General features: G+C 39.8%; 1 protein-coding gene across 2 annotated transcripts; it reads left to right on the top strand.

Moving 5' to 3' along the window:
- The first annotated feature begins 1,464 nt into the window (after positions 1-1,464).
- On the top strand, positions 1,465-25,486 carry mtmr14 (myotubularin related protein 14). Of its 2 annotated transcripts, none has more exons than XM_026169096.1 (20): positions 1,465-1,754; positions 1,899-2,377; positions 2,793-2,941; positions 4,652-4,760; positions 5,430-5,505; positions 6,514-6,574; positions 7,395-7,517; positions 7,895-7,968; positions 8,519-8,589; positions 8,671-8,745; positions 9,316-9,382; positions 11,040-11,125; positions 12,576-12,652; positions 13,264-13,300; positions 13,522-13,592; positions 13,680-13,744; positions 20,650-20,782; positions 21,528-21,701; positions 23,356-23,562; positions 24,977-25,486. In XM_026169096.1, the coding sequence occupies exons 2-20, from the start codon at positions 2,243-2,245 to the stop codon at positions 25,155-25,157; spliced, it is 1,971 nt and encodes a 656-aa protein (XP_026024881.1). In that variant the 5' UTR covers positions 1,465-1,754; positions 1,899-2,242; the 3' UTR covers positions 25,158-25,486. The 2 variants fall into 2 exon arrangements, with proteins under 2 accessions (XP_026024881.1, XP_026024880.1); XM_026169095.1 differs by having other exon boundaries at positions 1,465-1,796.
- The last annotated feature ends 929 nt before the right edge of the window (positions 25,487-26,415 follow it).

Genomic DNA, 26,415 nt, shown 5'->3' with positions numbered 1-26,415 from the left:
GACTAAAAAATTACATTATATTTACAGAGATCATGTAAACAAAGCAAAACAGATTTACATACTCGGTACATCATCAAGCACAGTGCAGCTAAAAAAACGATTTAGAAAAAGACAGCAAAAATCTAAGTGGAGTCAGAAATCTGTCTAAGTTATATGGGCTGAAGTTTATTACTCCACATAGCTAGACACCTGTCTAGTTTGTTATTTGTTATCTATAATGAATGCTCGCTGCTGGCAGTGTTTCTGTAGACACGGACCTGCACTAGTCACACTGGAGGGAAAAATCTTTTTCTAAAAATGTTATCCACATCATTCAGGACCTTTTGTTTACTGACAACACCATGTTATGCATCAGGCACTGGAAAATTTGCCAAGGATTTTTTATGTTGTGTACTGGAAGCTTTGAATAAGGGTTAAAATAGACTGCAGTTTCAGATGGAACAAAGTACAAACAGACAGCACATGACCTGCTCGATAATATCAAAATATAAAGCCCTTCAAAATAAAAGCCCCCCCCTTGTTAACATTGTCCAGTCTATGACAGAGCCAACACACACAACCATTCACTCTCACATCCACACCTACTGCCAGTCACCAGTTAACAGATCATGCACGTCTTTGCAACCTTCTTGTTGTGAGACAAGAGTACTAATCACTGCAACAATATGTGATCCACTTTTTTTATCAAACAAAAGTGCCAGTTGTATTTTCATTGAAGACCACGTTTCATGTCAATTTGTTGTAATTTGATGCAATAAGTGACCATATTTAAACAAGAAGTGTTCGAATTTATCAGCAAATATCAGCAGAATCTTGTTACGGTAGTAAGTTTAATGCATTCCCCCCCCATTTGTTTGTTTCAGCTGAGCCTAATCCCCCAGCTATCACTCCAGATAATATAGTGAATTTGATTAAAATGTTGTAACCAAATAATGAATGATAGATTGAAGCTATATATAAGGGACTTTAGTGCCTATTTTCAGTAACTCTTCCTCTTCTGTAACAGAACCACATTGTGTTACCTCGTAATGTTTGATAATGTCAGCACTGATGAATTTGGAGTGTCAATTAAAGAGGGAACTCTTTAACTGAACTCTTTAAATAAGACTTCATGATTACTGAAGAAAAGGTTGAATGTTTAGTTTCTCTAATTAAGCGCTCGCTAATTGAGTTATTGTAGGGACGCAAATAAATGTATTTTCGTTTTCCACCCCTATATTCTGCACTTTGGGAAGCAAAAAATTAAAATTTTACAAAACAAAAGCAAAAAACAAACAAACAAACCTCAGCTCATTTTTTCTGTATGCATAGACCGAGCTCTATAATTTCTCCAATATAGTTTCTCATATGAAAGTGGTCTGCTAGGATAATTAGAAAGGTAAGTAAAGTTAAGGTTAGTAAAATCATCGGGTTTTTTTACTTTAATTTTTAACTCGGTCTTTATTTCCGCTCAAATACTGTGATCAGATTGTTTACCCAGCCGTAGTAAAGTAGTAGCGAGTCCTTCCAGCTGATCCAATCAGGCACCACCATTTAAAGGGGGTGATGGCTGTCACATGGTTAAACCTGCTTCCTGTTTATCTGCTGTTTTACTTCGGTATCTGTTGCACAGCTTGCGACACCACTCGGTATTGCTGAGGCTGTTATCCACTTTTATTTTGCTACCTTACAGCGACAGGACAGTTTACTGTATACATTTAACAGTTTATGGTCGTGGTTTCTAAGGAGACAGGAAGACATGGCACTGAGGAAACGTGAGTAGGCCGGGAAGGATCCTGGAGATTTCCTGACTCCAGGTGACGGGGAGTTTTACTTTATTGGTGCTGAGAGACGAACGAAAGTTTACCCTATGTCAGAAAATAAAACGGCTGTTTATTTATGTTGAATGAATTTACCAGGGCTTTGATTTGGTGGAAAAGACGAACGATAGGCTACGCCTGGGGACCTGAGCTAGCCTGTTAGCTAGTCTTGCTAACCTCTGTAGCCTGCAGCGGCAGCAGCTGTGGTTTGAGTGACCGGCTTTACGGGCTGGCTAACAGGCTGTGTTTGGAGAGTGGAACGGTTCGCTGGTGCCCTGAATTCAAGAAGACTCCCCGGCTCCGGCTCCCTCAAGCGGGCAGTCAGGAAAAAGCTGGCTGGGAAGGGATGGCCTGGTCGGTCTCCCCGTCCCAGAGGACAAGGCTCAGCTGTGTTTGAAGGAGGTCGAGTGCGGCTCGAAGCCACCGCAGCGGGTCGAGGCACTATGACGGACATCCACCTCCCCACGGCCGGCAGCTTCCCGGCTCCCGGGCTGTTGGTCAGAAAGAGTGAAGAAATAACGGATTTGATAGACCTGTTTTCCAAGACGCAGTACAGGGCAAAGGAAGTCACTCCGCAGGTACTTCTCTTTTCTCTCTACTTTAGCTTCATGATAAGTTACTACTTTTGCTAAGGATGCGCCAAATGGTGTTTGTATTAAATCAATCAATTTAAATGATGAGTTGCACTGAAGACATGCTCAACTCTGCAAAAGAATATCCAAAAAGTAGTACGTAACTTGCATGCATGCTTTTTTTAAGTTGTATTGCTCAAGCTAGACTCTGATGATTGTGTGGACAATGTTTAGACATCTGGCTAGCAGTTTGACTGCTCAGTGTCTAATAATGCAATCTATGGGTATGCATTTGGACTGTGTGGCTAGAATCTGCCATACCAAAACAATGGGATCTTATTGTCTCTCCACATGAGCCTTTTGGACTATAGTATTATCTAAAGGAACCATTAAGGACTATTAATATGTTTATCTCCTTCAGGTGGAGGCCATAGAGACACGCTGTCTGCAGCTGTTTGCCAGAGATTACAAGTACAGCATCATCCAGAACACCAACGGAGAAGTGTGTGGACACTACCCCCGACAGATAGTTTTCCTGGAGTATGAATGCCTAGATGTGGAGAAAGACAGGTATATCTCCACTGCTCAGTCATCCCATCCTTTTTCCCCTGATACAAAGTTCAGCCTAGTTACAAATTACCCACTTGTTTGTTTGTGTGCCTCTTCTTCCATGCACACCTTATTATGGTGTGGGGACCAAAGATCATCCTCCGTCTGCAGCCCCTCTGAACACATAAAGGAGGCAGAGGGGTAAAGTGACTGTTGTGTCACATGGAGTCAGTCACATTATAGCAGTGATTCAAAAAGGCCCTCTTTCTCATTGCTGATTCATGTAGTGCAACAAATTTCCAGTAGAGTGCTAGAAATAGATAGCAGCAAAATCCTTCATATGCACAGCAAGATCTTTATATCTTGTCAATTAGTTTTACACAATTGAAACTCATACATTGAAAAAGAAATTTTCTTTCAGTTAAAGTGATTCCAAAGTTCATGTCAGCTGAAAAATTGTGGAACACAAAAACCTGATTGCAGTTAATGCATGCAACCACATGTATAACTGCACCCAGGGGAGTATAGAAGCAACTTATCAGTTGACAATTAGAAATGTTAAGTCATTTAGTAATCTAAAGTAGCAAACATGTATGAGGCCAAAATGCTGGCAGACTTTACATCAGAAACTTTTCTGATTCTTTCTAGGTTAGACTCTTAATCTTTGCACAGTTACCTGTAATGATGAAGCAAAAATAGCTTTTTGGAGTGTTTTGTTTAAGACTTAAATATTCCTTTTGAATGTATTCATGTGCAGCCATGTTTCCAGTTTTTAAGTGTCAGTTAAAAACAAAATGCACTTTCTCACAAATGTTTAAGCTGCACGTTAAATTGAAAGGGGCAATGGACTGTGCATATTAACTACTGAGTACGATGCAAGAAACATGGTTACAAAATGTATTTATGTAAATGGATTTTAGTGGAGACAAAAGTGAGAATCAGGAAAACTGGGAAATTGTGTTTATCACTAAAATGAATGTTTAAGATTATCCAGAGTTGCACAGGGTTTCAAGCATGTCGTAAAAATGTTGCAATGATCTAAAGTTGGATACAAAGTTAATACCAATATTGCAGCTTGCATCTGTAATAAATGTTTGCATTATGGGGTAAAAGTATGCTGAGTCATCTGTTAAGTATCAGGTATTGACTCTAATCGTTGACTGACCTCTGGCCGCTTTATCACGTTTGATCCCTTTACTTTAGGTAATCCTTAGGTGTTTCTGTGACTGCACTTACATAAGGTTAAGTGTGGGCAAAATATTGGTGGCTTTTTAAAAACAAACTAAATTTGTAGCGGAAGTGTTTAAAGAAGCTCCTTCAGCAGTGCAGTGTTGCTTTCCTGCCACTACTAGCGATTTTTATTAGTTTAAACTTTCAAAATGGACCAGTCCAGTGATTTAGTCAGGTGGCAGGATGTATAGTTAAAACAGTCAAACCAGAGCAATGTATGAAAATGCTGAGGGCTTTCATGTGTCAGTGTGCTAAAGTTTTTCTAAGAAAAGAGTTTTTAAAAAAGCTGTAACTGTCAATTTCATTTCTGCTGTAGTGGTTGCAGTTATTTTAGTTTTTGAAGCTGGGGGAAGATCGGCAATATGAGCGTAAAAGCTTTTAAGATTTCTTTATTGTAAATTTGCATAAATGAGGCTGGTTTCATTTGGAGCAGAAATTTGTTAACTGCTGGATTGTGTTGTGTAGTTGATGTGCAGAGCATGTGGTGGTTTGTGTGTACAGGTTTGAGAGCACTGTGCAGATCTCTAAGCTGCAGGACCTAGTGAACCGGAGTAAGATGGCTCGCTGTAGAGGGAGGTTCGTCTGTCCAGTCATCCTCTACAATGGCAAGGTATCTATATTGGTCTTGGTTACATACAACTGTTCTTTTTCCTCCATGTGACAAAATTCTGATGTCAAAGGTGTGACCTCCTCATGCTGTGGTTGCTCCTTAACACTGACTCTTGTGAAGCAGGGGAAAAAAAAGTACTCAAAACAAACCCAACCTGAATAGTTTGAGGTTAAACATGCGGGTAAAATGTGTACAGTGCTAACAAAGAAAAAAAAATTAAGCTGAGTTGGAAGCAGAAGCTCGTTTGAATTATGTATCCTTCTCGTGTTGTTGTGAGGAACCAAAGGGAACGCGGGAACGAGTAGAAGATGAATAAGGGCCAGAGCATCTCGGACCCAATTCAGCCTGCATGCATCAAACTTAAGTTTATTAGATCTGTGTGGGTGCAGTGAACCTGTAACACTCTAAAGATTACGTAGTGCCAGCACCAGCTAATGTTACATCTGTGTTAAGGCACGAGGCGCTGAGGTACAATGATTCTAGGGTACTAATGCTAACTGTCCGTGCTATTTTGCGAGGCCATAATTTTGGTCTGACTGACTTTGTGGGGCATTTTCCTCCTTTAAGAAGTAAAGTAGCTGAAAGTTCAAAATTTTCAGTTTTCTGAATGTTTAAATTTGACAATGACTGAAATATAAAATGTTGTATTCTTTGCTTGCCATATTTTAGCATATATGCCGATCATCCACACTGGCAGGCTGGGGGGAGCTGTATGGACGCACAGGCTACAACTACATTTTCTCAGGTAAAAGCACACACACCTGCAAATGGCTTAAAGTTAGTATAAACGTGAAGTTGTGGCTGACTTATTTTCATGATAAGTTTCAGTTTAGATTCTGACCTGTGAGTAGCTGCAGCCCTTTTCTTTCTGAGCCTTTGTTTTGACTGAAAGGTTGCCTCCACTGAAAATCACCAGCTCATCAGGGATGACTACAGTTGTTTCTGTTTTAGTTCCCTTTTAACATCAGTTGAGGGGAACGTGTGGGGGGTGGAACTGCACCGAATATTAAGATCACTTAGCATTTCTCAGGCTGCAAAGTTCACTGCTGTGGTACAGTAGCTGTACTTCCTGGCATTCTGACAAATGGTGCCATTTCTGCATTGCTGCACACACTGAGACTCTATGAACTAAGTGCAAAGATTACTTCTGCATTACAGAAGCTTTCAGAAAATTCTCCAGAGACTTGGGATTGACTTTTAGGAAGACACTTGCTGTTAATGGAGTGAAAACTTCTAGGCTCACACATGCAAATTTCTTTGTATTTGACTACACAACTCTTAAGAGTGCATTCACTGTTTACACCCCATTTTAGGACTAGTGGGTGGAGCAGGGTCCTAGTTTCAAGTCTGCATACTGGTTGGGCCTTTCTCTGTGGAAGTGTGGGTTCTGCTTGAGTACTCCAAAGATGTGCGTTAGGTTCAGTGATGATACTACGAGGTGAATGTGAGCTTGAGTGGTTGTCTCTGTTAGCCCTGCTATACTCACAACCTGTCTAGGGTGTACCTCACCTCTCACACATGAGGTGGGGTAGGTTCCAGCCCTCTCATAACTCTTAAATGGAGGAGTGGAATAAGATGGCTGAATGATTTCCCACTTCCATTAAGGTGTTAACTTCCCCTTTTATTGGAACAATGTTTTATCTGATGCTGCACTTATGCAAAGTCTGCAACAATTAATATTTCCAAGCCTGTATGTGGAGAGATTGACCCGACTAATGTTTTCCTGCTATTTTTATAATTTATCTTTGTTTAGGGGGCAGTGATGACACATGGACGGAGTCGGAGGAGTTTCCAGAGGATGACAGGGTAGTCAGGTAATGGTTACCTTACCTGCTGTACACACAGGACATTTTTTTTAAATGTATTTATTTTGTAATTTAAGAATTGTGTTAATCTCATGGAGTCAAAGTCTCATCTGTGATAAACAAATTAATCCATTCTTAACACTGTCTAATAGGACTTTTGTTTTTAAGAGAAAAGTCAGAATTTGGCTCTGAGGGTAGGTTTGATGTTGTCACTGACCTGATCATACAGGGTTTTAAAAAAACTACAAACAAAAACCCACAGAATTTACAGCCTGGATATTTGGTCTTGAAAGTTAAATCTTATATATTTTTTTTCTTAATCCAATCATTGGTTGACAACTTGAAAAATAATTTAATGCTGTAACACACGTACATTTAGAAACTACACCCAGCAAATGCCCAACATTTATATGCTATGTGCATGTTTTCACAATCTCTATAAATTGGGTTTCTTTAAAGTGCAATAGAAATGACAAGAATTTTAACAAGTGTTAAACGTCAGTCGTACTTTATTTTAATCATTTGGTTTGTTTTTGCTCATTAGATGAGGAGCCAAAATATCTCAAATATTGAGGTCTAACCATCTGCCTGGTCACTGGTTATGCTCATGTCTAGAAACTAATAAATGTACACACATCTGTGATGTGCCCCCCCCCCCCCCCCCCCCCCCCCCGTCCCTGCTATATTTTGGAAAGTGACTTGTTTTCCTTCTCCAGTGTTTTAGATCATTTAATAACAGTTACTATGTGTCAGATAAATTGTCTATGCTATCATTTTTTTTGAACATGATAGCATGTTCACATTATCTCTTCACTTTTCTCCTCGTCAGGAACGGTGACTCCCATCTCTTCGATAAGGTTCGAGGTTATGACATTAAGCTGCTGCGTTACCTGTCAGTTCGCTACATCTGCGACTTAATGGTGGAGAACAAGAAGGTTAAGTTTGGCCTCAAGTAAGTAACAGACTGTACTGGTTCATTCACACTCTGTGCCATTTAGGTCACAGTTTCCTAGAAGAAGAGGGGTTAGAGGGAGGCTTCTGATGTGGCTACTCAGTTTAGCGTGTGTGTGTCCCCAATTTACTATAAACAGCTATGTCTAGAGCACCACAATCACTGCTGCATCATTCAGTGTATTATAAGAGATATAGATATATAGCTACATTAATAAGCTTTTTAATTAATTTTAAACAATATTGTCAGCTTCAGAAAGGGCAGAAGCTGCACTGCTAGTTTATCACATTACAACAGCTTTTAATAAAAGGGTTTATTTCATGTTTCTGGGTGACTGCTTATAATGAATCTCATTTGGTTTCCTTGTGTCCCTGCAGCGTGACGTCATCAGAGAAGGTAGACAAGGCCCAACGCTATGCAGACTTCACTTTGCTTTCTGTGCCTTACCCAGGTAAGGACCCTTTCACCAGAGCTAGGTGTGCTTTATCAGCCAGTAATGGAATATGAGTGGAATTACAGAGGCGGTCCACGAACAGCTGTGACTTGTAGAACAAAGCCCTCGATTGATAATATAGTAATAAATTAAACTACCATTTTGGTGTTTGTGCTTAAAACTTTATTACTACTACTCTTTCATAACATGTACCTGTGCTGTCTACCCAAATTAAAGCTCTGGGATGTTGCACTTTAAGCTAGTAAAATTTGTCAAATCTTAAGCATTTAATTATTCATTTTTCTGCTTTGTATAAAGTGCATATTTGACATAAAACCTTCTGCCAGGCAGAAAATATTTGGGAACTGGACATTTTATTTATATTTTTGTATACTCTCATTATAGCTTGACTTTGGGTTAATTTACAGAGGAGTTTGTTGGGGGGGCACATATGATTGTTGGGTTTCCTCTGTATTGTTGTAGGGTCTACTTTACAATATAAAGCACCTTGCACAACTGTTGTTGTGATTTGGCGCCGTACAAATTACATTTTACCGTTGTTTTTCAGGTTGTGAGTTTTTCAAGGACTACAAAGACAGAGATTACACAGCAGAGGGTCTGGTGTTTAACTGGAATCAGGTAGAGAATCTGCTCAGACAGATCAGGCACTGGTCAGAAGTCAGCTCTGTGTTGAGCATTCTTCTTTGTATCTTCTGACAGGACTTTGTGGACGCTCCTTTGACAATCCCCAGGTGCTTTACTCACAACTTGAACATTGACTGGACTCAGTACCAGGTTAATTCTCTTGTCTTCCTGCTTTTACTGAGTTCTTTATCTGCCATAACTGTCATGTGCTGATATTACTGGTGTTATAGCTCCATCTGTTGTCCAACTTGCACAGATCTTGGCTCGTTATTCATAACTTGACTGCTTGTACACTAGCGTCACTAAGTTTTTATTTTATTTTTTCCCCGTGATGCTTTTGCTGTAATAGGTTGACAAACAAAACATGGACAAACTGGCGCATAGTAATATTATAGTGTCTTATAGTAATGTTTCTCTGTGGGTTGCTGGTGTACTCGTGCTGATAAAAACTGTACAGTCAAATGGTGTCTGACCTCACAGAATGTGGTTTTAGAGTCCACGAATGTAAAGCTAAATGCCAAAATGTGCAGAAAATGATTTTCTTTCTGGGTTTTAATCTATCGATTTGGTTAAATGTGGTTGGAGGAACAGGCCAAGTTTTGACGCACAGTGTGAAGGACCTTTCCAGTTTAAGATGTAATCCAGTAAGATCATTTCCTGAGTGCAAAGTAAGGTTTTTATCAAACAATTAATGTTTGTTTCTCTGTGAAAACTGTCCAGTCATGGGACCTGGTGCAGCAGACCCAGAACTACCTGAAGCTACTTCTCCACATCATCAATAGTGATGGTAGGTGTGTGTGTTTTCTTGTTGTGGATTGGAGGCAGCTCAATCATAATATAAAGCAACAGTCAAAGTCATTGTAGAAGGAAAGCCTGCCATTATCTAGCTACCTTGGTAACTCCCCTGGCAGTTATTTTATGTTCTGTCAGAATGAGTGGTAATCTGGGATGTAATATAGAATCAACTGTTGAATAAGAAACCAGGTTTAGCATAAGGTTTTGTAGCTAATTCACTTCCTGTTCTGGATAATTCTCTGGTTAATGGTTAACCACCCCCAAACAGCTGAAGACTTTGAGTAGACTGTCACTGTTTCAATGTCCAACTTCTAACAGAATAATCTGAGTAGATATTTAAGGAACTACAATGTCAAAATGCTCAGGTCAGTTTGTGTCAAAACATTGGTTTTAATTCAAGTTTAAGATGTCTTAAAGCGTTCATCATGATAACCACAGTAGCAGAACTGTTCCTTAACCCGTGTGAATTTTCCAAACAAATGTCACAAAAAGCATATTGATGTGTTTTTTTTTTTTTTTTTTTTTTTTTTTTTTTTCTGTGCACCAGGCATAACGGAATTGGCTTGTTTGTCCCCAGTATACCTTTTTTGCCACTCATGCTAGGGCCTTCACCTGGGTCAGAATTTTCTCCAGGACCCAAATCAGACTGAATACTTTTTCTTTTCAAATATTTATCTGTTGCTATATTGTCTCACTCACAGCATGGCCATTATGTAATTTCGTCTTCTGTTTTACTGGCAGTTGGCAACCCATTTAATTGGAGCAGGTAGTTGTACTGCCCTCTAGTGGAAGAGAATGTAACCAGATAATCTTCCACGGCACATCTGATCATTTCTCACGGCACAGTGGTTGGGAAACACTGCCTTAACCTAATTAATGGTCTGTGTAGCCATCTCAAATAGCCAAAAAGTCCTTAAATAAACATTAGTTGGCAGTGCTTTATTTATTGTCTGTGAAGGTTCTCAGTCATCCAGGACATCGTAGTCTGAGGAAACTTGGAAAGAAAAGCGTCTGGACTTCTTTAAGTTGCTTGAAGAGGTTTCACCTTCATCCGAGAAGCTTCTTCAGTTCTAGTTAGAACCATCTTAAAGAAGTCCAGACACTTTTCTTTCCAAGGTCCTTAGTTATTTTTTGTTCATTTATACTACGTCAAATATTGGTACTATTTTTAATTCCATTTATTTAGTATGATTTAGAATACAGTTACATATGGTAAATGGCCTGTATTTGTATAACGCTTTTACTAGTCCCTACTAGGATTATTATGCCAATTACTGTCTATTGTTTTGTCCTTTGTCAGAATGCAGAGCAATAAACAAGTTTCTCTCCATTTCCCTGTACATCTATAAATTTCAAGCTGTGGTTCAGCATCCTTCATGAAGGCAGTTCATCACAGAGCTGTTATACTGGCACTCAGTCTGTGCCATTGCAAAACAGAATATGCATGTTGCTCAGTCTCGGTGCTGTCGTCTTCACTTGAATCATTCAGTATTGTTTCCAGTTCAGTACACCAGTTGAGTTCATCTATCGAGTTCATGTTACACAACACTTCTGTACTCTGTGGTGCATTATGTACTCTACCTATTCATAATACTCGTGCTTTCCAGAAGGTGCTTACAGCATTGACCTCTCAGGTGTTGTCATTTCAGATGATAGCGGCCTCCTGGTGCACTGCATATCAGGATGGGACAGAACGCCTCTGTTCGTGTCTCTCCTCAGGCTCTCTCTCTGGGCAGTAAGTCTTTTCTATTCTTGAGTGGTTTTTAAATCTTTTTATTTCCTTCTGTTTCTCCACATGACACCAAACACCTCAATGGGTCCTTCAGACCTTCATTAGACTCTTGTAATCCCCAGCTTAATCAGTCTGCCACAAATCCACCACTGCTCCTTGTGTCAGTTTTTCTGTGCTGTAATTGACCTCGCTGTATTCACCACAATTTGTTTTATTTTATTTTTAAATTCCAACTTATGCAAAAAAAGTCTTCTGAAGATGTGACCCACATGGCAATCTTCTGAAAAAACTGAAACTGTTGATCTGTGGACAACTAGTCAGCTCTGTCATGGTGTGCTGATACTGTGTAGGGCACAGGCAAAATTAAGGCCATGGTGACTTTCTGAATCTTGTTCAGAGAGCAGTTCTGCTTCCTTCTCTAGACTCATGACTTTGACATGTTTTACGTTGGCCAATGTGACACAGCACCTCTGTAAAGGGCAGAAATGCCAACTTTATTATTTTTTTTTTTTTTTAAACTATCTGTTCTGTTTCGGAGATGTGGACAAAATTGGTGAAGCTAGTGTAACCAGTACCTGCAGCAACTGCAAAGTTGATTCAAGCACTTTTAGGCTTAGCTCACCAAAGCTACAGTTGGTGGTCCACAAGGCTGTAGTTGAAATGAATCCATGGCATGAGGAACATTGTGGAAAAGTAGCAGATTATTACCTTTTTATATAGTTACAAATGGTCAATATAATTTTAATTTTTTTTTTTTTTAAACCGTGGATAGTTTCACTTAACTCATTCACTGCCAGCCATTTTCAAATCAGGTAACTCCCCACTGTCAGGGTTTTTGAGCATTTTTACTCATTTTTGAAGAGCCACAGAAAACTGTGTTATGATCATATAAACGCTGAACCTACCAAAATGAAGAACAGACTCTCTTCTTTCATCCAAAAAAAAGCTTGTTTCTACCATTTTCCATTCTTTAGTAATCAGCTGTAGAAGAGAGGTGGGTTCCACCAAAAATGCCTGTTTTGACCAAAAAAAGGGAGAAAACGAGCTTTTTGTGAGAAATAAATTTCAAGCAGAAAAGTGCCTTTGACACTAATATTTCTTGCTTTGTGACACCTCTAACATATAAAATAGTTTTTCACTTCTATAAAACAGAAATAACACTGAGAAAGGTTGTTTTATCAAAACAATTTATTTACAAATATATGAAAAAATAAAATGTATTCTAGCCCCTCCCATTGAAAAACGTAATTGACGTCTATAGACGTCAATGGCAGTGAATGAGTTAAGTGCATGCATTTAAACCAGACTGCTGTCATGCTCCTATGTGCTTTTCCTGAGAGGTCTATTCAGAAGTAACGTGAGCACTTTACTTCTACTAGACATGTACACAGTACCTGCTGAAGCCTAAACCTACTAGACTGCTGTTCGACTCAGTTATTCCCATCTTTCACAGGATGGTGCAGTGCATGCCAGCCTGGAGCCCACAGAGATTCTGTATCTGACTATCGCTTACGACTGGTTCCTCTTTGGGTAAGAATGTTACATCTGTTATTTCAGGACTTCACAGCAACTTGTTAAGATAAGTTGATTTGGCCAGCAGAAATATGTCGGAGGTGATTTGGACACTTCGTAGTGCCACCTGACTTGAGAGACCCTTGGTTGTCTACAGTACATATTTGAGTTGTGACTGATTAATGGGAAGGTAAACTTGCGACGTGCAGCATTTAAGATAATTTTAAGCCTTTTTTGATCCCCTCACTGAACAGCTTAAACTCAGTCACTCATTTTCAGATCTTTAAGCTAAAATGTTTAGCTTTCAGGTTCAGTTTGTTTGAAAGTATTCAACTAAATCTGGTGCTATGAGTTTATCCCAAACACACTTGGATCAGTTGAATATATGGTGCATTGTAGTTTAATTATCAAAGTCCTTTAAAGCTGCCGTCAGGTGCAGATGTTGATGTGCTTCATCAACGTCTCCGATCCATTTCAGCTCTGCTGGTATTCTGTATTTATCCTCTTTAATTATGACAAAGAACTGGTCAGTTTAGAACTATTATATAATTTTATATTATAGTATTATTATGCTGAGGAGGTTTGGCAATGGAAGCTTTTCAGTCATTCATTTTTTTTTCCCCATTCAGTCACATGCTGCCAGATCGACTCTCCAAAGGGGAAGAGGTACTTGTATTTAAAATGAAGTTGTAGCTCATTCTAAAGCAAGTAAAAATGACACTTGACATAATCATTTAGCTTAATGTGGAATAACACCTAAATGCGTTGAGTGAATTTTGGTTTGTGAAAGGCTACATGCAGTTTGTGTACCCCTTGCTATTACCAGTTTCTATTTTTGTCTTAATGGTTTCTGTTTGTTTCATCAGACATTCTTCTTTCCTCCTCAGATTTTCTTTTTTTGCTTCAATTTTTTGAAGCACATTGTTTCAGAGAAGTTCTCTACAGTTAAAAAGCAGAGGTGTGTTTACCACATTACCTAGTCAAATTCCAGCTGTGTGGATTCACTATCAGGTGTTCACTAGTCTTTTAATGTCTGACCTTTAAGTTTTAGAAGAAAGAACTCTCACTTCAAAGACGGTGATTTCACTGTGGAAGAGCTCTGCCAGTTGAGTGAGTCACTTTTGCATGCTTTCATCTGTAGAAGTTTTGACTGATATTTCATGGATCTAGCTAATTAATTACAGATATTTTGGGAGCCTATATTATTATAATACCCAAATGCACCACTAAATGACACAGGAAATCATTCCTGCCTGTACAACTCCTCCATCTAATGCACAGTACACACTGCAATAGTTACTGTAGAGAACGTGCAAAAGGCTGTAAATGACAAAGTTTTACAGTTTAGAGTAAAATGTCAATCATATATATATTTTACCTCTGTAGTATTCTGGATATTTAATAATTGAGCTATTTGTGTATATTAGAGCCATTTCTTATGTTTTTTAAACTTTGTAATATATTGTATTATTTAATTAGTTCAGTCTGTTACTTTTGTCTTGGAGCAACTGTAACCACATAATTTCCTTGGGGATTATTAAGGTATTCTGATATGTAGTATCAAAAGTTCAGACATACCTAATCTGTTATTTAATCTAGTGAAATGTAAAGTGTTTAGCTTTGTTCTGGAATAGTAAGGAGAGTGATTGTGGAGGCCAGATCGCTTTAAGCAGAAATCCAATTGAAATGGTTTGGGATGAATTGGGCAAAGAGGACATTTTAATCATATGGTTTACTGGTAAAGCAACAGGCCTTTCAGCCCAATTCTATTTTTCTTCTGCATAATCCATCATATAAAATTGAATCAAATGGAAAGTCTCTTTTTAAAACTTAGTACTTAGAAATTAGTTTTAATCATTTAACTTTATGCCCATTAAATCATCTCCTGGACAGACAAGTGCAATCCAGTTCAAGTACCAATATTAAACAAAAAACGATTAAATTATGCAATCTTTGCAACATCTGTTGCACATAAACAACATTAAGGTGCAAACAATTCACCTAAAAAAACAAAAACATTAAAACCCCTCAATATTCAGGAAAATCAGGAAGTGCTTTAAACTGCAGAAAATGTGTTTGACAAACTCGACACAATGTTATGAGGTGCCGTAAGGGACATTATTACTGAAACGCTCTCACACACACTACTGAAACGCTCTCACACACACTACTGAAACGCTCTCACACACACTACTGAAATTTTAGCTCTCACACACACTACTGAAACGCTCTCACACACACTACTGAAACGCTCTCACACACACTACTGAAATTTTAGCTCTCACACACACTACTGAAACGCTCTCACACACACTACTGAAACGCTCTCACACACACTACTGAAACGCTCTCACACACACTACTGAAATTTTAGCTCTCACACACACAACTGAAACGCTCTCACACACACTACTGAAATTCTAGCTCTCACACACACTACTGAAACACTCTCACACACACTACTGAAATTCTAGCTCTCACACACACTACTGAAACACTCTCACACACACTACTGAAATGCTCTCACACACACAACTGAAACGCTCTCACACACACTACTGAAACGCTCTCACACACACTACTGAAATTTTAGCTCTCACACACACAACTGAAACGCTCTCACACACACTACTGAAATTCTAGCTCTCACACACACACTACTGAAACGCTCTCACACACACTACTGAAACGCTCTCACACACACGACTGAAATTTTAGCTCTCACACACACTACTGAAACACTCTCACACACACACAACTGAAACGCTCACACACACACAACTGAAACGCTCTCACACACACTACTGAAATTTTAGCTCTCACACACACTACTGAAACGCTCTCACACACACTACTGAAACGCTCTCACACACACGACTGAAATTTTAGCTCTCACACACACTACTGAAACACTCTCACACACACAACTGAAATGCTCTCACACACACAACTGAAACGCTCTCTCACACACTACTGAAACGCTCTCACACACACTACTGAAACGCTCTCACACACACAACTGAAACGCTCTCACACACACTACTGAAACGCTCTCACACACACAACTGAAACGCTCTCACACACACTACTGAAACGCTCTCACACACAACTGAAACGCTCTCACACACACTACTGAAACGCTCTCACACACACTACTGAAACGCTCTCACACACACAACTGAAAAACCAAGGCATTTCAGTTGAACAGGAAGGCATTTCAGTTAAAGAGGAAGGTGTTTCAGTTGAACAGGAAGGCATTTCAGTTAAAGAGGAAGGTGTTTCAGTTGAACAGGAAGGTATTTCAGTTGAACAGGAAGGCATTTCAGTTGAACAGGAAGGCATTTCAGTTAAACAGGAAGGTGTTTCAGTTGAACAGGAAGGCATTTCAGTTGAACAGGAAGGCATTTCAGTTAAACAGGAAGGCATTTCAGTTAAACAGGAAGGCATTTCAGTTGAACAGGAAGTTAATTCTTGACAAGGAAACTGAAGGAAAAAGTGTTAGATTTCAAACAAACCACTACACAGATGTCTACTCAGCAACCTGTTAGTTAGGGGTGGGTTTTTATAATCGATTTATTGATTAAAATCGATTCTGGCTTGGATAACGTGAAATCGATTCATTAAAATCCTGAATCGATTTTGTTATATAAATTTATTTTACCCGAAATGCCAGAATCTCTGGTGAAACCTCACAAAATTTCAACAACCACCAAACAGCTAAGACAGTAAATGAGAGCAGGTACGGCTTCTGCACAAAGACGTAAACACACAGCGCGGACCCGCGGATCAGAATCAGTGAGATGTCGCCTTTCTCACGCGACAGCACGGACACGGTCGGGGCTGAAAGCCGACAGCTCGCTGACTCTGATCTGTCGGCAGGTCCGCGCTTTGTTTTCACGCCGTTTTTGCGCCGATTCTAAAGCTGTTAGTTTTATCTCTCTCCAAACAATATTGACTGAACCAGCAGCAAAAGAAGATCCAAACTGCGCTTCACATAAACATCGTCATGAATTCCCTCACTGTTTTGCTTCCACCACGATAAAATCGCACGTCATGCACAGCCCTCTCTTTCTCTCTCTCTGTACTTCAAGAACAGTTTCCCGTCTAAAAATCTGTTTTCTGTATTATTCGCTTGCTTGTTAGGCACAAGTCTACCGTTGTTTACAGCGCAGTCGGCCGCTGTTTTTTTTTTTTTTTTCATTTTACATACTTCCGAAAAGAAAACCTAATTTCTGCCGTTCAATACTGAATATATTTAAACTTTTTAAAATTATGCAAAATGCAAAACGTTAGCCGTGTCTCTAATAAAACCGCTGTAACGTCAGAGGTAACGTTCATATGGTTTTCTTTCGTTTTTGATGTACTGCAGAATATTTTTTATAAAATCCCAGGCCAGGAAAACCACCTTCATGTTTTTATGTGTTTTATCTTCAGCTACTTTGACACAAAGGCATCTGCTGTGATGCTCACACCTTTGATAAAGTCTTGCGTGTGTCAGCTTCCTTTTTTTAAATACAAAAATATGTAAATGTACTGATCTGAATTATAATATTTCTGACTGTCAAAATTCCCCATAATCAAATTGAATTGAATTGAATCGAATCGTGGAACAAATCGATTCTGGACCTTAGTGAGACAGCTGCATTACTTAACAATATATTAGCCTCAGCATAAGTCAAAATTTTGAATAGCGGGAGACGTGCATTATCCTGGTTATTTTTTTGGCATATGTGCTTTTTGTCTTTTTTAGCAAAGAAAAATATCTTAAAATCATCAATAAAACCAGGGAGAGAAGGCTTAGCGTTCCTCCATTTAGCACAATGGATATGATATTTACTCAAAAGTATGATGATGTTAATAATGTCTGAGACATCCAATGCTAGATGATCCATATAAAAAAATTATGATGTAATTCAAACAGTGGCACATCATTAATATTTAGGGAAATCCATTTTTTTAAGTTGCACCAAATACATTGTGTGATAGGGCATAGGGAAAAAAAAGATGTTCTAGGGTTTCATTTTCATCAGTACAAAAAGAACACTGATCCACCTCAAAGCCAAATCTCTTTTTTTAGAAATTCTGCCACAGTATTAGTTTTGTTTAAAGTGTGTTTCTTTAACTTTAGGTAGAATAGGCTATTTCATAAATTTTTAGTATGCTTTATCCAGTGTATATGAAATAACTAAATTAGAACCATGCCATGTAACCATTCTGTTGTAACTATGAAATATTTTGTCTTTGAAGAAACTACTAACAAATTTCTTATTGCATTTTTATCAAACAGCTGACATTGCCCTAGCAATAAATTTGGGAGCACTGATGAGAAATTATTGTATATCATAAAAATTTTAATCAAATGAAGCAGAGGCAGTGGGAACAGTTCACAAAATTTGTTATATTCTCTTTGAGAACAGTTTAGACAATATTTTTCTGAAAAGTCTGTGTAACTTAGAATGACACCGTTATCATCCAACAAATCTGTTATGAATATAATATTTTTGTTCAAACCAGTCACTCTTGAAAATTGATTTTTGATTAAGTGTTATTACCCTATTATTCCATAAGGTTGAATTATGGGGAGAAGTTGTGGGTAAATCTCATTTTCCCAAAAATGCAACGTCTGTTTTGGAAAGTTTGATATCTTTATGGGGATTTTATTTGCCGCAAAATCACATTTCAAAATAAAGTCTAATCCTGTATACTATTTTATTAAACAAGAATCATGGGATGTGGAGCTAAGTAGAGTCTGGCTGTGACAGACAAGATTTTAACCATTTAATTCTAAGGGTGCCAACCATAAATTCCAATTCTGGAGTTTTGATACCACCTTTATTGTATCCCTTCACAAGCTGAGATCTTTCTATGTAATGGGTTTTATTCCTCCACAAAAATTCGAACACATTTCTATTTATGGTTTTCATGGTATTTATCGTTTTTTTATTTTTATATCATTTACGTGGCGCAAAAAAGGTTGGGGACTGCTGTACTAGCAGGTTGCTGAGTAGAAATCCTTGTAGTGTTTTGAAATATACCACTTTTTCCATCAGTTTCCTTGTCAGGAAACAACTTCCTGTTCAGCAGAAATGCCTCTGGTTTCAGTGGTGTGTGTGAGAGCGTTTCAGTAGTGTGTGTGAGAGCGTTTCAGTAGTGTGTGTGAGAGCGTTTCAGTGGTGTGTGTGAGAGCGTTTCAGTTGTGTGTGTGTGAGAGCGTTTCAGTAGTGTGTGTGAGAGCGTTTCAGTAGTGTGTGTGAGAGCGTTTCAGTTGTGTGTGTGAGAGCGTTTCAGTTGTGTGTGTGAGAGCGTTTCAGTTGTGTGTGTGAGAGCGTTTCAGTAGTGTGTGTGAGAGCGTTTCAGTAGTGTGTGTGAGAGCGTTTCAGTAGTGTGTGTGTGAGAGCGTTTCAGTAGTGTGTGTGTGAGAGCGTTTCAGTAGTGTGTGTGAGAGCGTTTCAGTAGTGTGTGTGAGAGCGTTTCAGTAGTGTGTGTGAGAGCGTTTCAGTAGTGTGTGTGAGAGCGTTTCAGTAGTGTGTGTGAGAGCGTTTCAGTAGTGTGTGTGAGAGCGTTTCAGTAGTGTGTGTGAGAGCGTTTCAGTAGTGTGTGTGAGAGCGTTTCAGTAGTGTGTGTGAGAGCTGAGCGTTTCAGTAGTGTGTGTGAGAGCGTTTCAGTAGTGTGTGTGTGAGAGCGTTTCAGTAATAATGTCCCTTACGGCACCTCATACAATGTAACTTAAAACATCCTGCAAAACTGTGCTGGCTCTCACTTTAGTGGGAGAAATTTGCATGGACATTTGCAGCTAGCATTTTAAATTTTGGGTGAAATGGGGTCAATGCAATTCTTAAGCATGGATGCAAATGTTCGTTAGTCGTGAGCGAATTTTGTCCATTCATCTTTAAATGCCCAATTTTCATCATCCACTTTACATATTTATGACAAAGCCATCTTCTTTTACTCATCTGTGCAGCACCAAGTCATAATTATACTGTCAACATTCCTGAGCTCCCAAGCTAGGAATTTAGCAACCCGCACTGAAGGGCCTGCATGGGTTTCCTTTGTGTTTGTGTTGGTGGTGCAATATCACCACCAGCTGGCTTGGAGTGTGGACCTGAATGTCACTGCCCCACATAGTTGCCCCACGCGCCTGTTCAAAAGTCAGCCACGGTAGCTGGCAGGAATAAAACATGGCAAATGAGAAAATGCTTTGCGGTCTGGGGGAAAAAACCCTCCTGGGGTTCAGATTTGGGCTGGAGTCAGGATGTTGGGGACCCCTGATCTATACGTTACAGCACGTCTCACTATGGTCTTTAAATGACTTTGTGCTTTGTCACATGGCTGCTGAAAACAACCATCAGAAGTTGGGTGCGCTGTTCAGCAACTATACATAGGCAGGCTTTGGCTTGTATATCTATATAGACATCATAAATGTGGCATCAAATGCCAATCATTTGGCACTAATGGTGTTATTCAAGAATTCTCAAACTCTTGAAAGAAAGGTATTGAGCATTAAGCAGTCTCTGGTGCTATGCTAAAGACTGCAGTGGGAGCTCATCCTACTTGCCTCTGGTCTGATGCAAGGAGACTTTAAGTGCCTAAAGCAAAACAATGAGACCGTGATTTTAAAATGGTACTTTAATCTTTTATAAAAGTGCAAGCCTAAAATCCAAAACTTGCTCGAAGAAACTCTTAACCTCTTAATGTGGTAGTCACATCAGGGTGCTTTTTCATGTCAGACTCAGTCAGTTTCATAGGTGCAAATGGTGCTTTGTTCAGGCCTTTGCTGTAGTGTTTGAGGACGACACTGTCTGAGCAGCAGACGTGTGACTGCAGAATCTTGGGGGAATTGCTCCAGCCTTCCCCTGTAAATGTCTTTGTTTTATACATCTAAATACTATATTTAGCTGGGGTGGGGACAATACGGGAGCTTTGGGAACATTGAAGGAGGGGGGTAAACCTTTATTGGTTGGTGCTACTCAGGCTCTCCTGTGTGACATGTTGGATGAAATGCTGTTTGCTTTCAGAGTCCAGGGACCGTGGCAGTGTGACTAGTTTGAGCAGTGACTTTTCCCTCATCACTGAAGAGATTGCTAGTGGATCAAGCTTGACCAATGACACTGTGGACCTGTCCTCCAGTCAGCCCCAAGCCTCCAACTGGTCAGCACCACACATGCTCACACAATTCAAGGATTAATTTCTCAAAGTGTCTTTAGGTTGATCTTTTCTTCCAGTTATTGCAAGCTTCCTAGAATATTTATACTGTTGTATAATACATACGGTCCAGTAAAAACAATACCGTAGAAAATGCAAATCTACTCTCCTTCAGTGGATAACAAAAGGTCTGCAAAACGCATGTAAAAGCTTTTCATATCCACACAATTACAATTTTGGATTCTGTCTGCTTGAGACCCTCCTCAGCTATGCAGGGCAAGTTGAATGGAGTCACTCAGGAATCTGACTGGTTATGTAGAGGTGCATGAGTATTATGTAAATGCTCACCTCCCAGTCATTGTTTCATAGGGTGTTTTGCATTAGTCTCCAGGTACTTACTCTATTAAACATTTTGCAGTATGCAAGCTAGAGTAATTTGGATGGTTGTGTTGTGACCCTATGCTGGACTAGTGTTTTTTTTTTTTTTTTTTTTTTTTTCCCCCCCCCCCCCCCCCCCCCCAAGGCCTTAAAGTGTCTGAAGTTGATGTGTCATCTCAAACAAGTTCTTTGCATTTTAAGGAAATGCTCACAGCTCCAACACTCTGCTAGTTTAGAACTAACACGCACGTGTTCCAAGCCAAAGATGCCTTGTCTAAGGAATACCACATACAACATCTAACTTATGCAGTGGTGGTGTCGTTGGCCTCGGATAACAAGCTGTTGCTAATGGTGATTTACTCTCTGCCCTCAGGAGAAAAGGCAACACTTCCTCTTCTCCAATGGTGGTTTGGAATAAACAGAACCCTTTGGACGACCGCCTCTCCCACACAGCAAATGACGCCCGGTCTTCTAGCTCCTCATCCAATCAGTCGGAGCATGGCGACACTCGTACTGGCAGCAGCCCATTGGCTGTTCCAGGGAGAAGGTGAGGGAGTCAATGTAGCTTAAGCCGCCAGTTCAAGTTTGCTCGACTGCGTACTTTTACACACTTAACACTTTGGACAATCACCAGATGCACCTTCTCAGCTCTGCTTTTACTTACGAGCAGTGAAATACAGTTGCTACGACAGTGCAACCACTGCTATACTGTTGTCATCTGAACCTGTTAAAATGTTCAAGGCCTGGTTTGGAGTGTTCCACTTCCTCTATCTAGAAGTCTGATCAGCTTCTTTGTCGGCTTTGAATTCTTCTTTCATTTCTGTTTCTATCACTTCCCTTTGAGTTCAACTGCACCGTTTGACGTATTCGGAAATTTTCCAAATCAGATAGCTTGAAGTTCTCAGTCACTTAAATGCTGTTATTAGGCAAGTGTATGTGGAGGATTTTGTTGCATAGTACCTGCTCATTTCCTTTATTACAAAACTGCAACTGCAGAGAGAAACTTTCTTTCTTCAGTAAAAGAAGTCTAAACTTGCTGCTTTTTAAACACTCTCAGAAACCCTGTGACAGGTACAGGAAAAGGCACAAACCCTCTGAACACTTCCCATCCTAAGGAAGACAAGATGGTCTACATAACATGCTCTTTGCAGTTGTAGGCCAAAAAAGGTTTAGTGCATAACAGACCTGCTTTGTGAATGGATTTTGACAAATTGGATTCCACTCTGTCATCAACACACATGACTTTTTAAGCTTTAAGTGATTGTATTGTATAACTGATTTTTGCAAAGCTCCGACAGTATGCAGCTGCATCCAAAAGCAACAAATGCTGTGTGCTAAACAGTTTCAGCTTATTCAAATTTGCAACATCTTATTAATTTGTATCACTTTTATCTAGCAAGAGTACTTGAATAAAATGGATACATTTATGAGACTGTGTTCATGGATTGTCCTTAACAAAAAGATTTAAAGTATATGGTAAGAAATGCAGACATTGGTACCAGTGTTGAGACTCGGGCAGTATTTGGCTTCTCCAAAACGGGACAAAGTGGAGAATGGAGTGGTGTCTCCTTAGAAATCAAAATCAGTGTAGTCCCATTTGAAGGCTTTAAGATTTCATATCATTCAGCAGTTACAACACGATATTCTAATGTCATACATCTGGCACAACACTATGGTTTTGAGAAAAAGGTGCTATTGCAAAAAGTCCAATGTAAGGTAGACCATACAATGATACATGCAGAAAGAAACCCAACAATCATGACTCCCTATGAGCAAGCACTTTGGCAAAAAACTCCTTTTTAACAGGAAGAAACCTCCAGCGCAGCCAGGTTTAGGGAGAGGTGGCCATCTGCCACAACCGGTTGGGTTGGGGTGAGGGAAGGAAGACGAGACAAAGACATGCTTTGGAAGAGAGCCAGAGATTAATAACAAGTACGATTCAATGCAGAGAGGTCTATTAACAGCTGACTGTGGACCCAAAGCCTAAAACATCTTGGATGCATTATAGGAACAAATATAATGGTTTTGTTTTTTTTAACACCACTTGTTATCAGGATACAACTCGTTTGCTGATACAGACTTGAAACTGAGTCGGGGTATCATAAATGGAGATTGCTCCACCACAAATTTCAGTCATGCTACTGATCAAGATGAGCTCTGGGGGCTTTCTTTTACTTTTGTCCCTCTTATCTGTCTCTCAGGTTAGCAGCGGACTGTGCTCGGTCAAGTTCCTCCCTCTCTACAGATTATGGTAGTTGGCAGATAGTTTCCGGTTGTGGCAGCATCCATGACCATACCCATTTCCCTCCACCTTTGGCCTCGGCCTCATCCTCCAACTCATCTACTGCTATCGCTGCCTACGACTCCCCCCTGCCATTCAGCTTTCAGGATGAAGCCAGTGGACGAATGTAAGTACCTCTCCACTGGTAGACAGGTTTCAGTCCCGTAAGAGATTTGTAGATGGCATGGTTTCATAGTCTTAAACAAGAGGTTCACTTCCCAGTGGGACAAGGATGCAGAAAAGCAGACTGTCACCCTTTTCTCAGTTAGTAACAAACAGCTTAGACTTCTTAAATTAAACCACGGCTAGCTTTATGCTCGGGTATCTCCTCCTTCATTCCAACACTGAATCCGTTTGCCATTACAGGGTCCACAGTTTATTGTGAAATTTTCAGTTGTGATACCATTTTTATTTTGTGCCAGTTTAGGATCTCTTTAGCAAATCAGTAACCATAGTTTGTGCTGGGCTGTATGACGGTGTAGTAAGAGTTTGCTGGTTTCAGTTACTTTAGCATTGGTTGTGCAAACCTACATACAAAGTGATCTTTGTCATTAGTCTGTATTTCTTTTCAGTGTATCTGTCCCTACTGTTCTTGACTATAAGTGTTTCCTGGCTGTTAACACACTCCTGTGCTACCAGCATGGTAAATTGTCTGTGTCACAAATGTTGTGTTTTTGAGGTGACCGTGCTAACCACTGTCACTTAACAAAGTTCCTGGTTTGGACCCCAGGGTGGGGCCTCTTAGGGCCTGTGGGGTGTCCTCCCAGGGCCTGTGGGGTGTCCTCCCAGGGCCTGTGGGGTGTCCTCCCAGGGCCTGTGGGGTGTCGTTTTATCACCGATTCGGACTTGTTCATGGCTGTTAGGTTAATTGTATGAATATATGAGTAAATGTACCACATTTGATCACATGATCAGTGATGGTAGAGAAATGCATAAATGTCAGTCCATATGAAGTTGACATAATTAGAACCATGAGGAGGGTGGACGTCTCATAGAGGTCCCATTACTGGGGAATACCAGCTCTTTTGACCAATAACAGGGTTCAGAGAAGGGCCTAATGACTGTCTAGTGCTGGCAGCTGTAGCAGTGCATAAAGCTGATAAGGTGGGGTAGTGTTTGCCATGGAAGATCAATGTAATAAAAGGGCTCAATGAGTTAGGCACATTAGTGTTATAACTAATGTTTGACCATATTTCAAACTGCAATCACATTAATATCTTGCCATTTGTGCTGACATAATTGACATGAATAGTGCTACTTCTAATACGGCACTATCATAAAGTTTGTTTGTGCTTTTATCCTGTCAAACAAGCTTTGATTTGTCAGGAAATTGTTTTTTTAAAAGTTTTTGGAACCAGGGCACTGAAATGTTCAGTAGAGGTGGCTTACTGCCCAGTAGACAATGAGAATTGGGGAGATGCATTTCCACTGGGTCCTCCCTTTGACTCATCTGCCTTCTCTCTGGTCTCAGCAGGAGATGCATTTTCTCAGACCTTTACCTCCATCTTATCCCCCCTGCTTATTTCCTCTGTCCTCTCCAGGTGTTCCTTCCCCTCTGAGCGTCAGGCCCGTCTGGAGGCAGTACGTGAAGCCTTCTTGGCAGCCTACAGCTCCACTGTCGGCCTCAAATCCTCAGCTCCCAGCCCCTCTGGTGCCATCTCCGGCCTGCTGGAGCAGTTTGCCCGTGGGGTGGGCCTCCGCGGCAGTAACGCCATCGTCTGAGCCTCTTGATGGGACCCTGGACCCTCCTGCTTACATCAGTTGATTCAGCATGTCTGTGCCAAACAATCCCCTCTTCAATTTTAGGGGTGAAGCATTATTTTTTTTAAAATTTTAATATATTTTTTATTTTTTAACATGCCCTCCATTTTATTTTATTTTTCCCCTGTGGACTTTAAATGTCTGAGGTTTTTGTCACATTCAGGAAGGGAAATGGTTTCAAAAAGGGATGGTGATAGATTTAGAGGTCTCCTGTTATTACAGTGTAAAGAATTCTGCCTTGGCCTGTTTATAGATTTGTAACTCCATGTCCAGTAAACAATATCACTTGATTTCTTTTGCTTATGCTGCTATTCTTCACTGATCCAAACAGTTCTGTAGTTCTACTGGGCAGTGGAAATGAGACAAAGAGCTTGATGGGTCCCCCCCCCCCTCAAATTGTCTCCTAAAAACAGAAAAGATTCGATGCTGTTCAGATTTTGAATCTGGCTCAGTACTTTATCTGATCTGTTTTACTGCATAGAGCTTCATATTTGTGGGGGTCTAAAGTTAAAGGGCTTTTGGTGTTGACGTTCCCATATAGGAAACATTTAGAATAGTTGACTCCTGCGCTTTTTGATTTGTTTTTTGTTCCCCCAATGACCCATGAAAGCTTTAGCTGAAAGACCTTGTATAGTCTGACCGTTGTCAACTTGGTTTAAAGAGGACTCTATTATGCTGCTTCCTTATTTTACGAACTACTCAATGCCAGATATTTGGTGCCTTGAAGTGGAACAAAATAATATTGGACAATAAAAACTTGGTAAAAACTGAAATTTTTCTCCAACAATGCAGTTTGGCTTTAGTTGGCACCATTAACTGAACAAGCCAAATGCTGTCTATTTGGTTATTACTCTGTTTGAACCTCTACTTTGACTGGTGGAAACAGGACTGTGGCCAAAAGGCTGGTTAAGACCAGTTATCAGCAACAGTCTTTTGAACGTTTCAAGCTGACAGCTAGACACTGCAGAGGTTATCACTTAAGTCAAAATGCTAAGGTGTATATGGATGCATTGCTTTTAAAGTCTTGTCCAGGGAAGCTCGATATCATACTACATGCAAATAAAATTAGTCTGACTGACAGATCAAATTATTTGCTTTGTAATTTTATAGGAAACGCTTAAATTTCAGGAGCTAAGATTTACATTAACCCTTTTTTTTGGGTTGAGTAGTTGCAAGAAAAAAACTGACCTTAGATTTATGTGATACTTTAAACTTTTAT

The sequence above is a fragment of the Astatotilapia calliptera genome, chromosome 5 (genome assembly GCF_900246225.1).
Source record: "Astatotilapia calliptera chromosome 5, fAstCal1.2, whole genome shotgun sequence".
Classification (NCBI taxonomy): domain Eukaryota; kingdom Metazoa; phylum Chordata; class Actinopteri; order Cichliformes; family Cichlidae; genus Astatotilapia; species Astatotilapia calliptera.
This window is presented reverse-complemented; position numbering and strand designations above follow the sequence as displayed.

Excerpts from the sequence above, each read along its gene's own strand:
- mtmr14 (XM_026169096.1), top strand. The coding sequence starts at position 2,243 with ATGACGGACATCCACCTCCCCACGGCCGGCAGCTTCCCGGCTCCCGGG. Across the intron at positions 6,575-7,394 it reads GAGGATGACAGGGTAGTCAG|GAACGGTGACTCCCATCTCT; the intron begins GTAATGGTTACC and ends TCTCCTCGTCAG. Across the intron at positions 23,563-24,976 it reads GATGAAGCCAGTGGACGAAT|GTGTTCCTTCCCCTCTGAGC; the intron begins GTAAGTACCTCT and ends TGTCCTCTCCAG.